General features: G+C 45.6%; 1 protein-coding gene across 1 annotated transcript in view; it reads left to right on the top strand.

The window, feature by feature from the left end:
- LOC127416209 (fibronectin type III domain-containing protein 4-like) overlaps window positions 1–20226 on the top strand; it is a 54288-nt gene that overhangs the window by 20545 nt on the left and 13517 nt on the right. The window contains exons 2-3 of the mRNA XM_051655426.1: window positions 9482–9597; window positions 11953–12157. Coding sequence (XP_051511386.1) covers window positions 9482–9597; window positions 11953–12157 — 321 coding nt within the window. The remainder of the gene's footprint in view (window positions 1–9481; window positions 9598–11952; window positions 12158–20226) is intronic.

Here is a 20226-nt window from a genome sequence, read left to right as displayed (position 1 = left end):
TAACACATAAAACATGAAACAGGTTGGTGAATAGTGACAGAATGTGAAATAAATGATCAAATTTATGGAGTCTGGTGACAATACCTTAAGAACCATTTATCCTTCTTTGAGTCTACATCGATTTGCAATTGGATTACCCAAAGTATTTAATTAATACACCAGCACTTTGAGCAAAAGTCTGGAGATGTACTTGTGTGTCGTTGCGTTTCCTAACGTTGCGTCCTTTGTGTTGCTTGATTCTTTGGCTCTTTGTAGAAAGTTCGTTCTGTCGATATTTTGGATTTCTGTTATGATCGGATAGTTATTGTCTGGATGAAGCGAGGCCTTCTGCAAGAAGGACTCGTGACTCCCGTTGGATGTCTGAACCGTAGAGCAGAGAGTGAGAGGCTTCCTCGGGACTGTTGTGTCCCGAGTTTTCCTTGGACTCTACATGGCACGGAGGATTAGGAAGAAGCAAGAGAGCCAAAGAGAGTAGACCAAGTGACAGTTCCAAGAGAGGATTCCAAGAGAGCAAAGCAAGAGAGAAGAAGCACGTTCTTCCTGTTTTGGAAACATTTGAACAGAAATTGGCCACACCCCAAAAGGTGTCCAGAGCCAATCAGAAATGACTTTTCAGAGTCACATGGTCAACTGGTCTGTCCTTTTCAGAGTTGATTTACGATCCTTTGTGTGCAAAATTCCTGCTCAAAAATAGTCAATGTTTAATCAAACTTTTATATCTTGAAAGCATTGCAAGAAACATGACATTCGTTGTCATCAACATTCTCTACGTAAACAAGCAAGCATTTACATACTAAATGTGACATACTTACATAAATATTACATGTGTAAGTAACAAAACAGGAAAATCCCTGATTACCAATCATACTGGTTAATTCATTGGTTTTACAACATGGATAATACATTACACGTTATGAGAAACTTGATTGTTGGGGTATTTTAACTGGTGAAGCCTTGAATAGTACAAGATTTAAAGATTATAAATCATCGATTTGTTAGTTAGAAGTGATTACAAATCACTACACATTTTAAAAGGTACATCAGCTATAATCATTAATTTGTCAGTTATAAAATTAATCACAGGTCAAAGTAATTTTCAGAATTATTTAGCAAGGCTAGGTATTGTGTACATTGTGGATCTAAATGCATTCTGTACATTTTACAGGGTTGACTCAGTGAAAGTACAATGTTCATGGATTCCTTCACGAGTCTCCGTTTCCTGATATGGCTGCGAATTTATGCATCTAAGGTCACAAGGTCTTACTTGGCCATTTGGTCTTACAGAGGGTTTAAGTTTGTGGAACAAAGAAGGGTTGTCCATATGGGTTAGCTCTGTCATTACAAACCCTAGTTTAAATTAAGCAGGAATGGTAGAGACGGTCTCCTTCTGCAATTTAGACACCTAAATGGCTTGGTGGGGGCTCTCTCTGATCTGTGGAATTTGGTGTTGTGTTCATTTGATGACTTCATTCGTGGAGAATCCTACAGGTAGTTCAGTGTTGTGGCAGGAGGGACACAATGTCTCGTTCCCTCCATCAGGGAACGGAGGTTACGAAAGTAACCAAGACGTTCCCTATCTGTCACTCACTCGACGTTGTGTCAATGTAGTGACACTAGTGGTCCCTATACAAAATGCCACAATAAGCTGAACTGTGTTACGTGGACTGGCAGTGCGAGATGGGCAGACCACTGTGTGCCTCGTAGTCAGCGCACCTGGCCATCACGTAACCTCCCCCAACGCTCCTATGAGCGTTGTATGGTCCCCTGAACCTCGAGGACAAGTCGACTGGCCAAAAAAAATATATGTATAAAAAAATGGGGACAGGCTAGCCCAGCCATGGCCTCTTCTCCTCTTTTTTCTCCCCAAAAAGTGTGGAAATCATTTATTGACTGGGGGCCATAAGTGTCCGTGTCGGGGGGGGGTGTTACTCCCAAGGGGAAGACACCGCAGAGACCACACCCTGCCTGAGCGGGAGGAAATTGTGTGGAAATACATCACATGGTCTTACCGAGTCTTGTCGGCAGTGTCTCATGTGGAGAAGTCCCCGTGGTAGGTCCTACCCAGGGAGGGAGGAGCTCTACAACATGGCGACCGGGGGCAGAGAGGCCTCTGCTCAAGGAAGACGTGGGTTCACCAACGGGGGAACCGTCTCACGGAAGATACATCACACGGGGTTACAAATGGGTAACCAGTGCATGTGGAGCACCTACCCCAGTACAGGGCCAAGTTAGCATACGTACTGGGCCAGCAACGAGTTTCTCCGCAAACTCGCATGCCACAGGGCTAAGGAGGAAGGACATCCAGGGTCCACATCTTCGTGAACACGACTGGGGATGAAAAGTGCATGTCTTCGCCTCCGGGAAGGGAAAGGCGCTATACGCAAGCAGTACACCCAGCCAGCTGTCCCGCAACTTACCTGCTCGTACCTGACAACACACGGGATGAGACCGGCTCAACCTGGAGATTGTAAAACCTCACGAAGGTGTTGGGTGTTGCCCAGCCCGCTGCTCTGCAGATGTCTGCTAAAGAGGCGCCATTGGTCAGAGCCCAGGATGCCGCCACACTCCTAGTAGAGTGTGCTCGTAGCCCCAAGGGGGGAGGCACGTCCTGGGCATGCTATGCCAAAGCGATGGCGTCAATGACCCAGTGGGCGATCCTCTGTTTAGAGCATCTAAAGCTCTGCGTGTGATCCAAATAGATGCGTAAAGCACGTACCGGACACAGCAACGACAAGGCTGTGTCTGCCTCCTCCTGGGGCAGCGCTTGCAGGTTCACCACCTGATCCCTAAATGGGGTTGTGGGAACCTTGGGCACATAGTCTGGTCGGGGTCTCAGGACCATGAGAAAGTATCCCGGACTGAACTCCAGGCACATGTCGCTGACAGAGAACGCCTGCAGGTCCCCTACCCTCTTGATGAGGTGAGTGCAGTCAGGAGAGCAGTCTTCAAAGAGAGTGCCTTTAGCTCAACTGACTCCAGGGGCTCAAACGGGGCTCCCTGTAGGCCCCGTAGGACCATGGAGAGATTCCATGAGGGAATGAGGCGCGGTCTGGGAGGGTTCAGCCTCCTCGCGCCTCTAAGGGACCTGATGATCAGGTTGTGCTTCCCGAGAGACTTATCGTCAACTGCGTCATGGTGCGCTGCTGTAGTGGCCACGTACACCTTCAAGGTGGAGGGGGACAGCCACCCCTTTAGCCTCTTCTGCAGGAAGGAAAGCACCAACCCGACTGTGCACCTCTGGGGGTCTTCGCGTCGGGAAGAACACCACTTAGCGAACAGATGCCACTTCAAGGCATTCAGGCGCCTCGTCGAGGGAGCCCTAGCCTGAGTGATCGTGTCTACCACTACGGGTGGTAGGCCACTTAGGTCTTCCGCATCCCATCCAAGGGCCAGATGTGGATATTCCAGAGGTCTGGTCGCAGGTGCCAGATGGTGCCCCGTCCCTGAGAAAGAAGGTCCTTCCTCAGGGGAATTCACCAGGGGGGAGGCTGTCACAAGGAGCATGAGGTCCGAGAACCAAGTCTGGATGGGCCAGTAAAGTGCTACTAGGATGACCTGCTCCTGGTCCTCCCTGACCTTGCACAGCGTCTGTGCAAGTAGGCTCACTGGGGGGAACGCATACTTGCATAGCCCCTGGGGGCAGCTGTATGCCAGTGCATCTGTGCCGAGGGGAGCCTCGGTCAGGGCATACCAGAGTGGGCAGTGGGAGGATTCCCAGAAAGCGAACAGGTCTACCTGCGCTTGACAGAATCGACTCCAAATCAGCTGGACCACCTGGGGGTGGAGTCTCCACTCTCCCCTGAGCATGACCTGCCATGACAGCATGGCGGGCGACATGCGACGAGAGCATACGCCACCTTGGCAGTTGATGTACGCTACCGTCGCCGTGTTATCCGTCTGGACCAACACATGCTTGTCCTGGATCAACAGCCGAAGCCTCCGCAGGGTGAGAAATACTGTCAGCAACTCGAGGCAGTTGATATTCCAATGCAGTCATGGCCCTGTCCAGGAGCCGGTGACTGCGTGCCCATTGCACATGGTGCCCCAGTCACGCTTGGAGGCATCTGTCATAACCATGACGTGCCTGGAGACCTGCTGTAGGGGAACCCCTGCCCATAGAAATGCCAGGTCTGTCCAAGGGCTGAACAAACGGCAACAGATTGGCGTGATGCCCACGTGATGTGCCCCATGGTGCCATGCCCATCTCGGGACTCGAGTCCAAAGCCAGTGCTGAAGCGGTCTCATATGCATCAACCCGAGGACGCCATATGCCCCAGGAGCCTCTGAAATTTCTTCAGTGGGATCGCCGTTCTCTGCCTGAATGATTTCAGGCAGTTCAGCACTGACTACGTGAGATCGCTCATGAGGCACGGCATGAGTCTAACTCCATGCCAAGAAAAGAGATGCTCCGAACCGGGGAGAGCTTGCTCTTTTCCCAGTTGACCCGAAGCCCCAGTCGGTTGAGGTGCCTGAGCACCAGGTCCCTGTGTGCACACAACAACTCCCGAGAGTGAGCTAGGATTAGACAATAGTCGAGATAGTTGAGAATGTGAATGCCCACTTCCCTTAGCGGGGCAAGGGCTGCCTCTGCGACTTTCATGAAGACGCGAGGCAACAGGGACAGACCGAAGGGGAGGACCTTGTACTGGTATGCCCAGCTCTCGAAAGTAAACCGGCCTGTGTCGAGGTAAAACTGAGATGTGGAAGTACGCATCCTTCAGGTCTACCGCCGTGAACCAATCTTGATGCTGAACGCTCTCCAAAATGTGTTTCTCCTTCAGCATATTGAACGGGAGTCTGTGTAAGGCCCGGTTTAGTACTCATAGGTCCAAGATTGGACGCAACCCACTTTCTTCAGTACGATGAAGTAGGGGCTGTAGAACCCCTTCTTCATCTCAGTTGGAAGGACAGGCTCTATTGCGTCCTTCCGAAGAAGGGTCGCGATCTCTGCATGCAGGGCAACGGTGTTCTCATCCTTCACTGAGGTGAAACGGATGCCTGGCGAACTGGATCGCATAGCTGAGTCAGACAGCCCTGGTCAGCCACCGCGACGGGTTGGAGAGCCACGCCTCCAAGCTCCGGGCAAGGGGGACCAAGGGGACAATCACATCGGATGTACAGGCGGGTGGGGACTCACGGTGGGGCGGAGCCTGAGGCGCCACGTTGAGGGGGCTCGGGCCCCCAACTCGTGGCCGTGCTGAGTTTGGGGACATTGAAGTACTTACCTGGCTCCGGGTACGCACCATAGGATCAGTCAGGGGCAGGGAAAAAGTAAATCGTCCCCGTAGTCTGTGAACACCACCCTGGTGCGTTTGTGCCACAGCTGGGTGCGCCGGGGCAGGGGGCCATGCCTGCCATAAAGGTGCGGTGCCCAGCGGTCATGATAATGACGGCCGTGGACACCGAATGTGTGACCCAGGAAGTGAGGAAACCAATCTTTTCTTGAAAATGTGGGTACCGCAGCCCTTTGGGCATGTGGCAAAATCATAAGAAAAGGAAAACAAGGATTCTCCTCCCGGTCCTCTACCGGGGGATGGAGTGGTATGTTTACCAGCTCCAGGTCTGTAGTGGGTCTCTGTCTCCCTGGGTCACCTGTCTCAGGGGCACTTTGAAGCCTTCCTCGTGTTCTTAGCGGCGGGCCGTGAGATGGGCGGCGTCTGCTTCCTGCAGGTGGCTCCACACCGGGGCCAGCCACCTGGGGTGGGCTGCGGCGGAGCCGGTGTTGCTGCCGCAGAGGGATGCCCTTGGCAACGAGCAGACGGGGTGCAGGATCTTGATCTGCACCGGGGCAGGATGTGCTGGCTAGCCTCTGTCTGCTTCTTAACCACTGAGAACTGCTGGGCAAAGTCCTTGATGGTGTCGCTGAATAGACCAACCTGGGAGATGGGGGCGCCAAGGAATCATACCTTGTCAGCCTCCTTCATCTCGACCAGGTTGAGCCAAAGGTGGCCCTCCTGGACCACCAGGGAGGACATTGCCTGCCTGAGAGACCGCGCCATGACCTTTGTCACCCGGAGGATGAGATCAGTTGCCGATGGCATCTCCTGCATCAATCTCGGATCAGAACTACCCTCGTGCATTTATCTCAGCGCCTTGGCTTGGTGCACTTGCAGGAGAGCTATGGCATGCCGGGCAGAGGCGGCCTGTCCAGCGGCACCATAGGCCTTAGTCGCCAATGACGACGTAAGCCTACAGACCCTGGATGGGGGTCTCAAGCACAAGTGCACCACAACCGCCTTATCCACCTGGGGGATCGGCGAGTACCCCTTAGCAGCCCCACCGTCGAGGGTAGTGAGAGTGGAGGAGCCACAAATTGGGTCCGGGCAGTGAAAGGTGCCCGCCACGATCTCGTGAGCTCATCATGCACCTCCGGGAAGAAAGGAACCGGGGCGGGGCACGGCCGTGAGCGGCGCTCTGAGCCCAGGAACCAATCGTCGAGCCACAAGGGTTCAGGGGGGAGTGGAGGGTTCCACTCCAGCCCGACGCTCGCAAACGCCCGGGCAAGCATGGCCGCCAGCTCCGCATCGGCCTGCGTCTGGGCAACCGCACCAGAGGGTGGGAGCCCAGTCGAGTCCTCAGCGTCAGACTGGACGAGCCTGCTCTCTGATGCTGCGATCGAGAACTCATCCACTTCGCGATTGCCGAATGAGATCACGAATTTGCCGTGATACGAGCCGGCGGTCTCATCCCAGAAATAGACCGGGGCAAACGAGCGTGCTGGGGTCACCCCCAGTGCTAACTGATGCGGCCTCAAATCTGTAGGTAGAAGGACCACAGTGGGAAGCCGCAGTGGTGGCTTTCCCTCTGAGGAAGGAAAGCCGCGATCGCAACGTTGCCATGGTCATGTTCTCGCAGTGAGGACATGACCCGTCCACGAACGCTGTCTCCGCGTGGGCAGTGCCCAAGCATGTGAGACAGCAATCATGGCCGTTGGAAGTGGAGAGATAACGACTGCTTCTTTAAAAAGACGCTCTCCATGAGTGCCACTCTTTTAGAAAGGAAATATACTCTTTTAGAGGAAGAATATACTCTTTTAGGCTGCTGAAGCACCCAGGGGCATTCTCTGCACTCTACCGGTGCAAGAGGGGGAGAAACCGCTGTAATGCATCGTAAATCCAACAGCTTTTCGAGGTGAATGGATCGGCAGAGTAATTCAGCTCACTGAACACAACCGCTCTGCTCCAAAGAGAAAATCTGAATGAGTGGTTGCAAGCCAGCTCCTTTTATACCCGTATGTCCGGGGGAGTGGCATGCAAATTCCACTCGCCATTTCCCATTGGCCTTTACTCAAAGATCAGAGGTGTTTGGGGCTCCCAAGGGCGACCCCTAGTGTCACTACATCTACACAATGTCGAGTGAGTGACAGATAGGGAAAAAGAACTGCAGCTGTTAAAAACAATTTAGAGACACCTGCTGGTCTATCCAATGTGCTGCATCTAGCTTCTTCATTTTTTATTTATTTTTTGCACAAAACGTTTGGTGTGAACGACCCCTAAGGCTGCATTGATGCTGCATTGCATCAGAGCTACCAGCGATACTAGGGGCTGAAGTGGGTCAGATCTGGCATATTTTAGTATGGCTTTAATGCGGCATTGTGTCTTTACACAGACTTTGGAGCGTGCAGACACAAAACCTGCACTAAGCAGACTTTGGAGCATGGAGACACAAAACCTGCCTTAAGCAGTCTTAACTCGATGCATTTAAAGAGCTCTGAAATCATCTTCTCTGGCCTGTGACTCATTTCAACAATGAAGAAGTGGTAAACTTGTAAAATACTGGTTTTATTTATTTATTTATTTATTTTTGCTACTTTTCAAGATCCCAGTTTAAGTGGGGGGTGGGGGGTTGGCATTAATGCAAAAGGTATTTAGCATTGCATTACACTTCTCTGGGTGTTTTACTGGCTTTGCTTTTAGAGAGAACTGTAGACTCTCAGAAAGCTAATTAGCCAGTAGTGATCAAGCCGTATAGTAAATATTATACAGCCAAAATCTGATTGGTCAGATTGTAAAGCTTTCTTGGCAGGTAACTCAGACAGTCTATAAAAAGAAAAACAAATAACAATAGAGCATGGCAACATATTTCAGACCTGTGGAACATTGTTGTTTCTTCATGTGGAAAGTAATAGCTTATCCGTGGCTTTCATGCTATTTGATAATAGTCATGACAGGTTATTGCTTTAGAGACTTTCTCAAAAATATGTCTTGGCTTTGAATGATAGTCTCTTCACTTAGATTAGAGTGAAATTGTTATGTCATTGTGTCATTTACTGTATGTTATAACAATGAATCAGCATAAATATATAGCAACAAAGGATTTCCATCACTACCACCCTGCATTTGATCAAATACAGCATGTTCTTTGTACACAATGAGGCCTGAAAATTGTGAATTATTTTTGAATAACTGCACACCTCTGGAGGCGTTGCAAAGAACAATCCACTTTGAGTAACTGTAAGACAGAGATGCATGTTTATTTCTTGATAATGCACAAATGGTGTGATATTGCTCATAAATTTAACAATATACTGTATTGCTGCAAATCTGTTTTTGATTTGTAGAGTAGGCTACTTAATAATGACAAGCTACATAGATAGTATTCATTTCACTTGAAAAATTATGCCATTATTGAACTCCTTACCAGGCAGTCTACGACTAGCTGACTTAAATAGGACTTTTAAAAAGTATCTAAAAGCACAATTGTTTACTAGGGCTTCTCCTTCTGAAAAAGTTCAATCTACAGGAAAATGCATTTATTACTTATATGTTTTAATAATTTCATTATAATTTTTTTTAAATGCATGCTTTACTTGGAAGCACATGTAACTTAATCTGTCCTCAGCAAGAGGTCACAATGTTAAACTGCCAAACATGTATTTACAAATGCAACAAATTCATATATATAAATATCAAATGAAAGGTAGGTAAGATATAAAACAATACATAAAGTAAACTTTAAATTTTATTTACCATAAAAAACTGCCTATCAAATTTGTGTCCCCACTTTGTTTGTTTTTTTACTGTAGGTTATAGAGGCAGTTTTAACTAAGGAAAAAACAAAATGGCCCCAGAGTAGAACATCACTTAACTCCTTTACTGAACACCATTTTAAAATAATTATGGACTTTACACTCTTGTTGGATAGATCAAATTAAAATAGTATGCTTTTTGTGCGTCTGATGGAGTTGACACAAATGACAGTAAGATGTAAGTTATGAAGTGAATAATTGTCAATTTTCAGAAAAAAAAAAGTGTTTTTATAAAAACCTGATCCCATTCATTAGCTGAGACCTTTGTCAACAAATATATCCATATCAAATTCATTTAGTATTAAAAAATAAAAACTCTATGTTAAATCATGTTTTGTCCCTTATCTCAAGAATCAGAGATAAGTTAGTTTAGTTACCTTTACTCTATATAAACTGGCATCAAGATCAGGGTTAAAAGTTTATTTAGCATTTATTTGTATCATGTGCCTCTAGACCGTCCACCTGCTCCAGTGAATGTGTCAGTCATGCACCTGAAAGCTGACTCAGCAACAGTATCCTGGGAGGTGCCAGAGGGTGACATCATCATTGGCTTTTCCATTTCCCAACAGGTAATTCACTTTAAACATTTTTGTTTGTTTGTTTGATCATGAATCATGATTTACTTCTTGCTAGTTGGTTGTAGGATGTATTGGAGAAGGGACATTCTCATTCTGGAGAGTGTCTGATTGGACAGAAATCAGTGCAGTGCAACATGAGTCATCAGTGATTTTTGGTCCATTTATCTGGAAGAGAAAAACTGTAAATCATTTTCCTGTCAATGTTTAGGAAAAGCGAACAAAGCTAACACATGGGCTAAATGCCACATAACTTTTGATTGACATTTTTATTTCATAGAGTGTTTTAAAGTCACATAATAATGCCACAATATTAATTTAAATGTAAATAAACACAGTTTAGGCAGTATGTGTACTTCATTGAGGAGGGTTAACATTGTCATTGTATGTTCAGTTTGAATATTCTATTAACATTTAAAAATAGACATAACTTTCATGCCTCCATTGCCCCTTTATTTAAAAATGTTGTCAGTAAGTAATGCCATTATGGCAGTATATGTAGATTCAGGATGGTATAGATGTTGATGTTGTGATGTCTGTCAGACTGTCATTGTAAAGATTAACATGCTTGTTTACTGACATTCCTGAGGAGATATTTATTCTGTCTAAGTGGCTTTCTGCATTCTGCATTCAAGCAATTACAAATATATCTGTCAGTCATGTTATGCAATAGGATGCCTGCATGTCTGTAATGATTATGCAGGTGATGCTCACAGATTAATGTATTATTCATTTAGCCAAGGACTTTCATCAGACTCACCCACACCTAAAGGCAACCTCAGTGCCCAAGGGCAGAGGAAAGTGCTTTGGGTCTATTTGTAGACTTTAAAGACTAACAGAGCCAGAGCTAAATGCAACACTTAGTTAGAAGGGAGAATTATAATGGAATTGAAAGACTCTAAGGACTTTAAGAAGATTCTTTAGTGCCCTACCATGCGATTTGTAGTTACAGTATAACAGTAGGTGACCTCACAGAAAGAGATTACTGTTACTGTACTGCTGACTTCTAGACAGTGTGAGGAGTTTGAAATGTCAGCAACTACCAAGCATAAGTTGTAGGTGACACTTCAGAATTGGTCAATTCAAGGGGAACCTTAAAACGTTTTTGAAAGAACAGCTCAATGCATGTAGTTTAGACTGATTCTCAAATGATGGGTGTGTTCTGATAGGGTCAAGGGATGCAGGGAAAACAATGCTAAATGCACATTATAACATGCAACTGTCTGTACGCATAGTTAGGATAGTAAAACAAATAGGCTTATCAACTTTTAAAAAGGAGGAGAAAATGCTTCCCATTCATTTTGTTGTTGGCATCAAATGCTGTATGTCCAATAAAACTCTACTGTATATTAGATCAAATTAATCTGTCACTTGGTACAGGCTAGCCAAATTTGGAAGATGCCAAAATGCAAAAATTGTATGTGTACATGCAAGTGGAATACTGATAATTCACCATTGTTGGACAGAAAATCAACAAATAGTACTCATTTGTACAGTATGAAAATAGCACTGATTTGTTGTGTAATAAGCAAAGCAATAAGATCTTTACAAGGAACTTGTAAAGACATGAAATACTGTAATCATAATAATATGGAAGTGCAAAAATACAGTATATCGCAACATTATTGCATATCTCTGGATCACTTATGACCCTTTAAACTTTTGATAATCAAGTAATTAAAAACAATAATGTAAAAAAAATATATATATATATATATATATATATATATATATATATATATATATATATATATATATATATATATATATAAATATATATATATGCAATTTTGGCATTTTGTTAAACTATTCATAAGAGTATAGTTAAGGAAGAGGTAAGGGCATAACAAATAAAAATGGATGAGGTAGAGAGAATGGATGAGGTCCCTGGTCACTAAAGACCCGGGGTATGCATTTAAGGGTTAATGGTTCATGATTCATGGTGTGATATTGATAATTTTCAATGTCTGATTTTAAGTTTTTTTTTTGTTTGTTTGTTTGTTTTTGTTACTTTTGTAGCCACATCTAAACTGTTTTTATCGTTGTCAGTTTACTTGATGTACAATGTAAAATCTGAGTCCTGAAGCAAAATGAGTTGAGAACCACTGTTTTAGACCTTCTAATCCAGAATCAGAGAATACTGTAGGTGGCAAATTGTAGCTTTATCAGAGAGGTATACTGTATACTGTATGTGTGTGTGTGTGTGTGTATATATATATATATATATATATATATATATATATATATATATACAGTATATATCAATATATATCATGTCACATTCAATATCTGTGGTGGTTGTGGTCCTGTTACAGCTGCTGATCTACACTGATGGTTTTACTCTTTTAGAGAATGGACAGCAAAATGCAGAGGTTTATCAGTGAGGTGAACACCACCAGCAGGTCCTGTGTGCTATGGGACCTGGAAGAGGAGACAGATTACATCATCCAGGTGCAGTCCATTGGCCTGTATGGAGAGAGTCAAGCCAGCAAACGTGTCCACTTCAGAACCCTGAAGAAAACTGACCGCTTTCCCTCAAACAGTTCAAACCAAGGTAACAACAAATCCTCTTATGATTTTCTGCTCACTTATGTCCTTAAGATACAGTCCCCCATTGTTTGACATTTTGTTTTTAAAATGCAAATGTGTATGTTCATGCCACAGAGCAGTTTCCATTTAATACTGTATTCTCAATGGGTTCTGCCATTGTGTTCAGCAGTTCTCCTTCCTACAACCCAATTAATTATTGATGAACTCTTCACGCATGGATGAAGGTAGACCTTGTTACTACCTCTCGTTTTCAGCTCCAATTTCTAATCAGCTCGCTGTCTCTCAAGGAAATGTGCTGTGTATTAAAACTGCAGTGGTGGGCCCTAATAGCAGTCCAATTGCAGTCAAAAAATGTTGTGTCGAGATGTTTTTAGATATTTTTTTTATTGATTTTCTCTTCTATGTAGTGTATGAAAACTGACAGAGCTCTCAAAACCAAATAAAACAAGCTGTTTTTGACTATTTCAAGCTATTTTTAACTTCCAGGCATATGCACACTGTCGCCGATGGAGTGCTCGACATTAATCATCAGATCATTCACTGGATGCACGTAGTTCAGAATTATGCTCAATAGGTCATAATAAACTAACTAAATAACAATCACTCAAATCACTAAGCATATATCACTTGGTTTGTTGAGGCTTCATTTAGAATGATTTCTTATGCTGCTTTATGAAAAAATGAGCACAAATGTGTTCCCTATCTGTCACTCACTCAACGTTGTGTCGATGTAGTGACACTAGGGGTTACTCTTGGGAGCCCCAAACACCTCTGCTTTTTTGAAAAAAAAAAAGGCCAATGAGAATTGGCGAGTGGAATTTGCATGCCACTCCCCCGGACATATGGGTATAAAAGGAGCTGGTATGCAACCACTCATTCAGATTTTCTCTTCGGAGCTGAGCAGTTGTATTCAGTGCACTGAATTCAATTCCCTCCAAAGATGCACCTCAAAACTGCTGGATTTACGCGCATTTCAGTGGCTTCTCTCCCTCTGCACCTATGGAGTGCAGAGAATGCCCCTGGCCGCTTCGGCAGAGCGAAAATAAGAGAGTATATTCTAAAAGAGTATATATTCATTCACAAAAAGAGCGGCACACACAGAACGACTTTTTAAAGATGACTTTCCGTTTGTGTGTTATTTCTGGTTGCGGTCGTTATCTCTCCGCTTCTGACGGCCGCGATCGCTGTCTTACGTGTCTGGGCACTGCCCACACGGAGACATCGTTTGTAGATGAGTCATGTCCTCATTGCGAGAACATAACCATGGCAAGGTTGCGGTCACCCCCAGCGGCTCCCCGCACCGGTCCATCTACCTACGGGTTTGAGGCCGCATCGGTTAGCACTGGGGGCGATTTGGGGACATCAATGGGACCATCTCCACCGGGTATCCCCCCACGGACCTCCCATTCCCCAGCATGCTCGCTTGCCCTGATCGGGCTCTCGCACGAGACCGCCGGCTCGTCTCAGCGCGAGTTCGACTTCATGTTCGGAGCTCGGGAAGGTGATGAGTTATCGAGTGCTGCATCGGAGAGCAGGCTCGTCCAGTCTGACGCAGAGGCTTCGGCTGGGCTTCCTCCGGGCACGGTCACCCAGTCTCACGCCGACGCAGAAATGACAGACATGCTTTTCTGGGCAGCCGCGAGCGTCGGGCTAGAGTGGAACCCTCCACTCTCCCCTGAACCCTTGTGGCTCAACGATTGGTTCCTGGGCTCGAGGCGCCGCCCACGGCCCATTCCTTTCTTCCCGGAAGTGCACGAGGAGCTGACAAGATCGTGGGGGGCACCTTTTACTGCCCGGTCCTGGTCCCGGTCATTCAGCTCCCCCGCTCTCACTACCCTCAATGGTGGAGTGGCCAGGGGTATTCGGTGATCATCCAGGTGGATAAGGCGCTCGCGGTGCACTTGTGTCCGCAGAGCACCGCCACCTGGTGTGGGCACCCAAAGCTCCCATCCAGGGCCTGTAGGTTTTCGTCATGCGGTGTCGCTGGACAAGCCACCTCTGCCCTGCACGCCATGACTCTCCTGCAAGTACACCAAGTCAAGGCACTAAAAGAACTGCACGAGGGTAGTTCTGACCCAAGATTGATGCAGGAACTGCGCTTGGTGACCGACCTTGCTCTCTGGGCAATGAAGGTCATGGTGCGGTCTCTCGGGCAGGCGATGTTCACCCTGGTGGTCCAGGAGCGCCACCTTTGGCTCAACTTGGTCAAGATGGGAGAGGCAGACAAGGCATGGTTCCTTGGCACCCCAATTCCCAGGTTGGCCTGTTTTGCGATGCCTTCGAGGACTTTGTCCAGCAGTTTTTGGCAGTGAAGAAGCAGACAGAGGCCTTACAACATATCCTGCCCTGGCACAGCTTAAGACCCTGCACCGTGTCTGCTCGTCGCCAAGGGCGTCCTCCTGCAGCAACAACACTGGTTCCTCCGCAGTCCGCCCCGTGGCCCGGCTCCGACTTGGAGCCCTCCGCAGGAAGCAGACGCCACCCGTCTTGCGGCCGGCCGCTAAGAATCCGAGGAAGGCTTCAAAGCGCCCCCGAGATGGGCAACCCAGAGGTGAGGAGACCCACTTCTCTGGGGCTGGTCGACAGACCACTCCATCCACTGATGGAGGGCCGGGAGGAGAATCTTTTGTCGCTGCATGCCCAGGAGGCCGCGGCACCCAAAAGCCTAACAGATGAATGGTTCCCTCGTCTCCTGGGTCACATATCCAGTGTGCACGGGCGTCGTCACGACCACCGTCCACCATCCCATTTAGGTAGGTATGGCGCTCCAGCGGCGGACCCCCCCACCCCTGTGCACCCAGCTGTGGCACAAACACGCCCACACGGGATTGGTGCCAGTGTACTACGAGGACAAGATTCTCCCTCCCCCCTCCTCGGCCAATCATATGGTGGGCGGCAGGAGCCAGTACGTCCGACGTGATCATTCCCTTGGTCCCCCTCGCCCGGAGTTTCATCAGAATTCAATCTTGGTCTTACCTTGACACAGACCCTTCCTGCGGTTTGACTTCGAAGGCCAAGCGTACCAGTACAAGGTCCTCCCCTTCAGCCTGTCCTTGTCCCCTCACATCTTCACGAAGGTCGCAGAGGCAGCCCTTGCCCCACTAAGGGAAGTGGGCATCCGCATCCTCAACTATCTCGATGACTGGCTAATCCTAGCTCACTCTCGAGAGTTGCTGTGCGCACACAGGGACCTCGTGCCCCGGCACCTCAGGTCAACTGGGAAAAGAGCAAGCTCTCCCTAGTTCAGAACATCTCTTTTCTCGGTTTGGAGTTGGACTCAGTCTCAATGACAGCGCACCTCACAAACGAGAGAGCGCAGTCGGTGCTGAACTGCCTGAAGGTGTTCAGATGGAGGAAATTCAGTCGAGCACAGGTAGACCTGTTTGCTTCCCAGGAATCCTCCCACTGCCCACTTTGGTATGCCCTGACCGAGGCACCCCTCGGTATAGATGCGCTGGCACACAACTGGCCCTCTGGACTATGTAAATATGTATTTTCCCAGTGAGCCTACTTGCACAGACCCTGTGCAAGGTCAGGGAGGACAAGGAGCAGGTCATCCTAGTAGCAACCTACTGGTCCACCCAGACGTGGTTCTCGGATCTCACGCTCCTCGTGACAGCCCCCCCCGACGAATTCCCCTGAGGAAGGACCTTCTTTCTCAGGCACAGGGCACCATCTGGCACCCATGACCAGACCTCTGGAATATCCACATCTGGCCCCTGGATGGGACGTGGAAGACCTAAGTGGCCTACCACCCACGGTGGTAGACACGATCACTCAGGCTAGGGCTCCCTCAACGAGGCGCCTGTATGCCTTGAAGTGGCGTCTGTTCGCTAAGTGGTGTTCTTCCCGACGTGAAGACCCCCAGAGATGCTCAGTCAGATTGGTGCTTTCCTTCCTGCAGGAGAGACTGGAGGGGTGGCTGTCCCCCTCCACCTTGAAGGTGAAAGTAGCTGCCATTTTGGCTCATCATGGTGCAGTAGATGGTAAGTACTTGGGGAAGCACGACTTGATCATCAGGTTCCTGAGAGGCGCTAGGAGGTTGAATCCCTCCAGGCCACGCCTCGTCCCCTCATGGGACCCCTCTATAGTCCTTTGGGGTCTACAGGGAGCTCCCTTTGAGCCCTTGGAGTCAGCTGAACTTAAGGTACTCTCTTTGAAGACTGCCCTCCTGACTGCGCTCACTTCCATCAAGAGGGTAGGGGACGCCATCGCAATGACATATCAGGCTCAGGACATGCCACCCCCTGCGGGGTTACGAGCCCACTCTACCAGGAGTGCGGTGGCCTCCTGGGCCCTGGCCTGTGGCACCTCTTTGGCAGACATCTGCAGAGCAGTGGGCTGGGCAACACCCAACACATTTGCAAGGTTCTACAATCTCCGGGTTGAGCCGGTCTCGTCCTGTGTATTGGCAGGCACGAGCAGGTAAGTTCCGGGATAGCTGGCCGGGTGCACCGCTTGCGCATAACGCCTTTCCCATCCCTTGAGGTGAAGACGTGCACTCTTGACTCCCAGTCGTGTTCACAGACTGTGATCCCTGGATGACTTTCCTCCTTAGCCCTCTGGCAGTTGAGTTTGTGGAGAAACTCGCTGACCGGCCAGTATGTATAGATAGGGAACGTCATGGTTACTTACGTAACCTCCGTTCCCTGACGGAGGGAATGAGACATTGTGTCCCTCTTGCCACAGCGCTGAACTATCCGCTGAAATGGCCGGGACCTGGTCTCGGCTCCTCAGCACAAAACCTGAATGAATGGTTGCATACCAGCTCCTTTTATACCCGTATGTCTGGGGGAGTGGCATGCAAATTCCACTCGGCAATTCTCATTGGCCTTTTTTTTTAAAAAAAAGCAGAGGTGTTTGGGGCTCCCAAGAGTGACCCCTAGTGTCACTACACCGACACAACGTCTCGTTCCCTCCATCAGGGAATGGAGGTTACGAAAGTAACCATGACGTTGTCTTTCATATAGATGCTTTTATAGGAGTTTGAATTACACTTCATCTTCGCTGTCATCTGTGTGTATAAGGCCAAAGTCTAAATTTATCCAAATGAAAATGAAAGGCCTGGCTGGAAGAAACCTGGCCAGAAACTATACACACAGTGAGATTAAAAAGGTCCGGCATAATAAACAAAGTTACTGTCAACTCCCACTTTTTTAAAATAAGGTCATTTTCAACATACAAAAGACTGTCCAAACCCCATACTTATCAACTTACAGTGGCTGAAATTCAGCACTCTCAAACTGTTCACACTTGAGGTCCTTAAAATATGTTTCTATTTCTCATTCATTTAATTTTTCTCTCCTCTTCAAAGTTTTGAGTGCAGTATATGCTCGGTAACCAGTATTTTCCATTCAGCCTCATACAAAAATAATTACCGAATATCTTTTATTCATTGGCATACAACATAAAAGCATTTGTGGCAGATGTACTGTATATATGTCATACAGGTAATTCATTCTAAGAAATAAATGACAGTATCTCAGATTCAAGGGTCGTTCTTAGGAAATGGTAGTATTTGTTTGCAGTACATTATTTTAACAGCATACTGAACTAGTGTGTAATGCAAAAATAACTTTTAAATAAAAAAATTATTTTATTTTTCCATTGTTTGCATTTCATTAGAATATGAAAAACATGCCCATCTGCATGTCCCCATTCGTCTCAGTAAACCCCCACTGTGCTGTTATATTTCCTACCTTTTAAAATAAAGGATTGATCTTCTCTGATATCCTATTTAAGAGAGTGACATCATAATTTTTGGACCTCAAGGTTTATACAGAGTTAAGTTTCTCTTTATCAGTATTTCATTATGATTACACTTACAATACATTGCCCTTGTCAAACTGAATAGTTATGTTATGCGAAAAACAGTGATCATTTTTTCAGATTCTTTTTTTTTTTTACTTTTATTGTGCTTGGCAAAAAGCTGAAGAATACTGATTGTAGATTTAATTAAATATAATTATAATAATTTACTTAGTTATTTATTCTATATGTTTATGAATTCCAAACTTATTGTGAGAGGGTTGAAAGAAATCATGTAATGCTTTAGGCTATGGTTAGTAACAACAAAGAACTATTGGTGCTTTGCAAGGCTATAGCCACATATTTAGAATTGAGTGTAATAGTTGAAGAATTGGTCAGTGATATACAAAAACATAAATGTTATATTTCTTCACTTAAAACAGGCGTAACCTGCAATTGTAAATTATCTATTTTTACTTGATCTAACCCTTTGCTGGTGTAACTTAATTGTTCAGGTAAATTTATTCAGATTAAAATTTTTGATTTCATTGGTGGTTTCAGTCCTGGTACTGTGGGTCTGAGGTGGGTAAATAATTTCTTGAAAGTTGAGCAGTAACCTCTTCAAATAAAATGATGAAAAATATAGTATTTTCCTGAAAATTTCTTGCACAAATGTCAACACTTCGTGAGAATGACCCTTAAACTTTAATGGTATTTTCAACATCATGTGACAAAAACATTATTTTGATTCACTTAGTTGCAAACACAAGTGTAAGGAGATATGCTAAGCCCTTTTGATGCAATATCAATAGATATTTTAAGCGTTCTCTCAAAGCTCCCAGAGAAAATACTGAACTGTATTGTTCAAATATCTTTGTTTGTTGGGTAACATTTAAATATGTTAGACATGTTACAACCGAGCACTCAGTTCATACAATGGTTTACTGCATGTTAAAAGGCATTTCAATTATAATAGTAATCAGTAAGGAAAATACATCTTTAATGCATCTCTCCCTGGTCCTATAAAAATATTTTTGTCATCATGTACTGTATACTGTATTTTTTCCAATCCTCCCTACCCCCATCAATGCATACTGTAGATTTGAAGAGGAAAAAATAATAATTGATGTGTATAGCAGGGAGCATTTACCATTTGCTTATAGACAGTCCAATGCAGGGTGCAGTTTGTCAAATCTCAAAATCAACTTGTTATAATTTTTTAAGGAATATGAGCAATATCTAAACAGAAAAACAAGTCTTTTTAGAGATAATAGAGGGATAGGAAAGTGTGCCAACTCATGGAGTAATCTGTCTTGTTTTCTGACTCCAGACAGTTTTTACTCGCATCTCTCTGTTGCTGGGGTATTTTTGGCCAATATATTTCATGTGCTGTCAGACTCAGCTGAAGATGATTCCCATTGGACTCAATTATTGTGAAACTTCAAAGGACTCAAAAACCTGGCCCTGCAGGTCTAACAAACAAACATGTGCATCCTGATGAGCATGGGCTGAAACCACTTGAAGAATATAGAAAATAGAATATATAAACATATATTGTAACTGTATATTTATATTTGTACATTTTATCAGTCTCGATCATTCCTTTTTTTTTCTTTTTTTTTTATTATTAACAAAAATCTTCAATCAATCATTTTGCATCTTCTATCAAACACAGAGCAAAAAATCAACAATATTAGGCTGAAAATAATTATACATTTTATTTATGTCCAGATGTCATTGTAATGTCATCTATATACACTTTTGCAAAACTTGTTATATGTGTCTCCAGGTACAATTCCCTGCAGTTTCCAGGAGAAATGAACACTAGAGCCACTACGACAACTGTGTGCTTTATTCACTTTCACTCAAATCATGACTATAATGGCTGATAATGACTTTATACATTTTTATATTTCTCTCTATTTCCCTGCTATTTTATGATATCGACACACTTTTACTCTAATGCATCTTTTGAAAAATTATACATTTTAATGCTTGAATTAGAGATCCACCTACATATATACACTGATTCCAGAACAGCTAGCTTGCACAGTAGCTCACCTGATGGGCATTGGACTTTTGAATCGGAGGACTGCGGTTTAAGTCTAGCCATGAACTCAAGCTGACACGTGAGGTAACACGCCAGAGTCATAGAAGCGGTACGAAATGGTGTGGTTGCTTAAAAAAATTTGCTTTTTCATTTCGCTTCTGCATTTTAAAATGCTAATGGTTAGGTTTTGGCATTGATTTGATAAGGGTGTCTTTTTTAAATGTCTCATTTATATTTTAAAACACTATTGGTTAGGTTCAGGGAAAAGTTTTAGG

Source organism: Myxocyprinus asiaticus, chromosome 25 (assembly GCF_019703515.2).
Source record: "Myxocyprinus asiaticus isolate MX2 ecotype Aquarium Trade chromosome 25, UBuf_Myxa_2, whole genome shotgun sequence".
Classification (NCBI taxonomy): domain Eukaryota; kingdom Metazoa; phylum Chordata; class Actinopteri; order Cypriniformes; family Catostomidae; genus Myxocyprinus; species Myxocyprinus asiaticus.
Note: the sequence above shows the minus strand (reverse complement) of the source record. Positions and strands in the feature narration are given on the sequence as shown.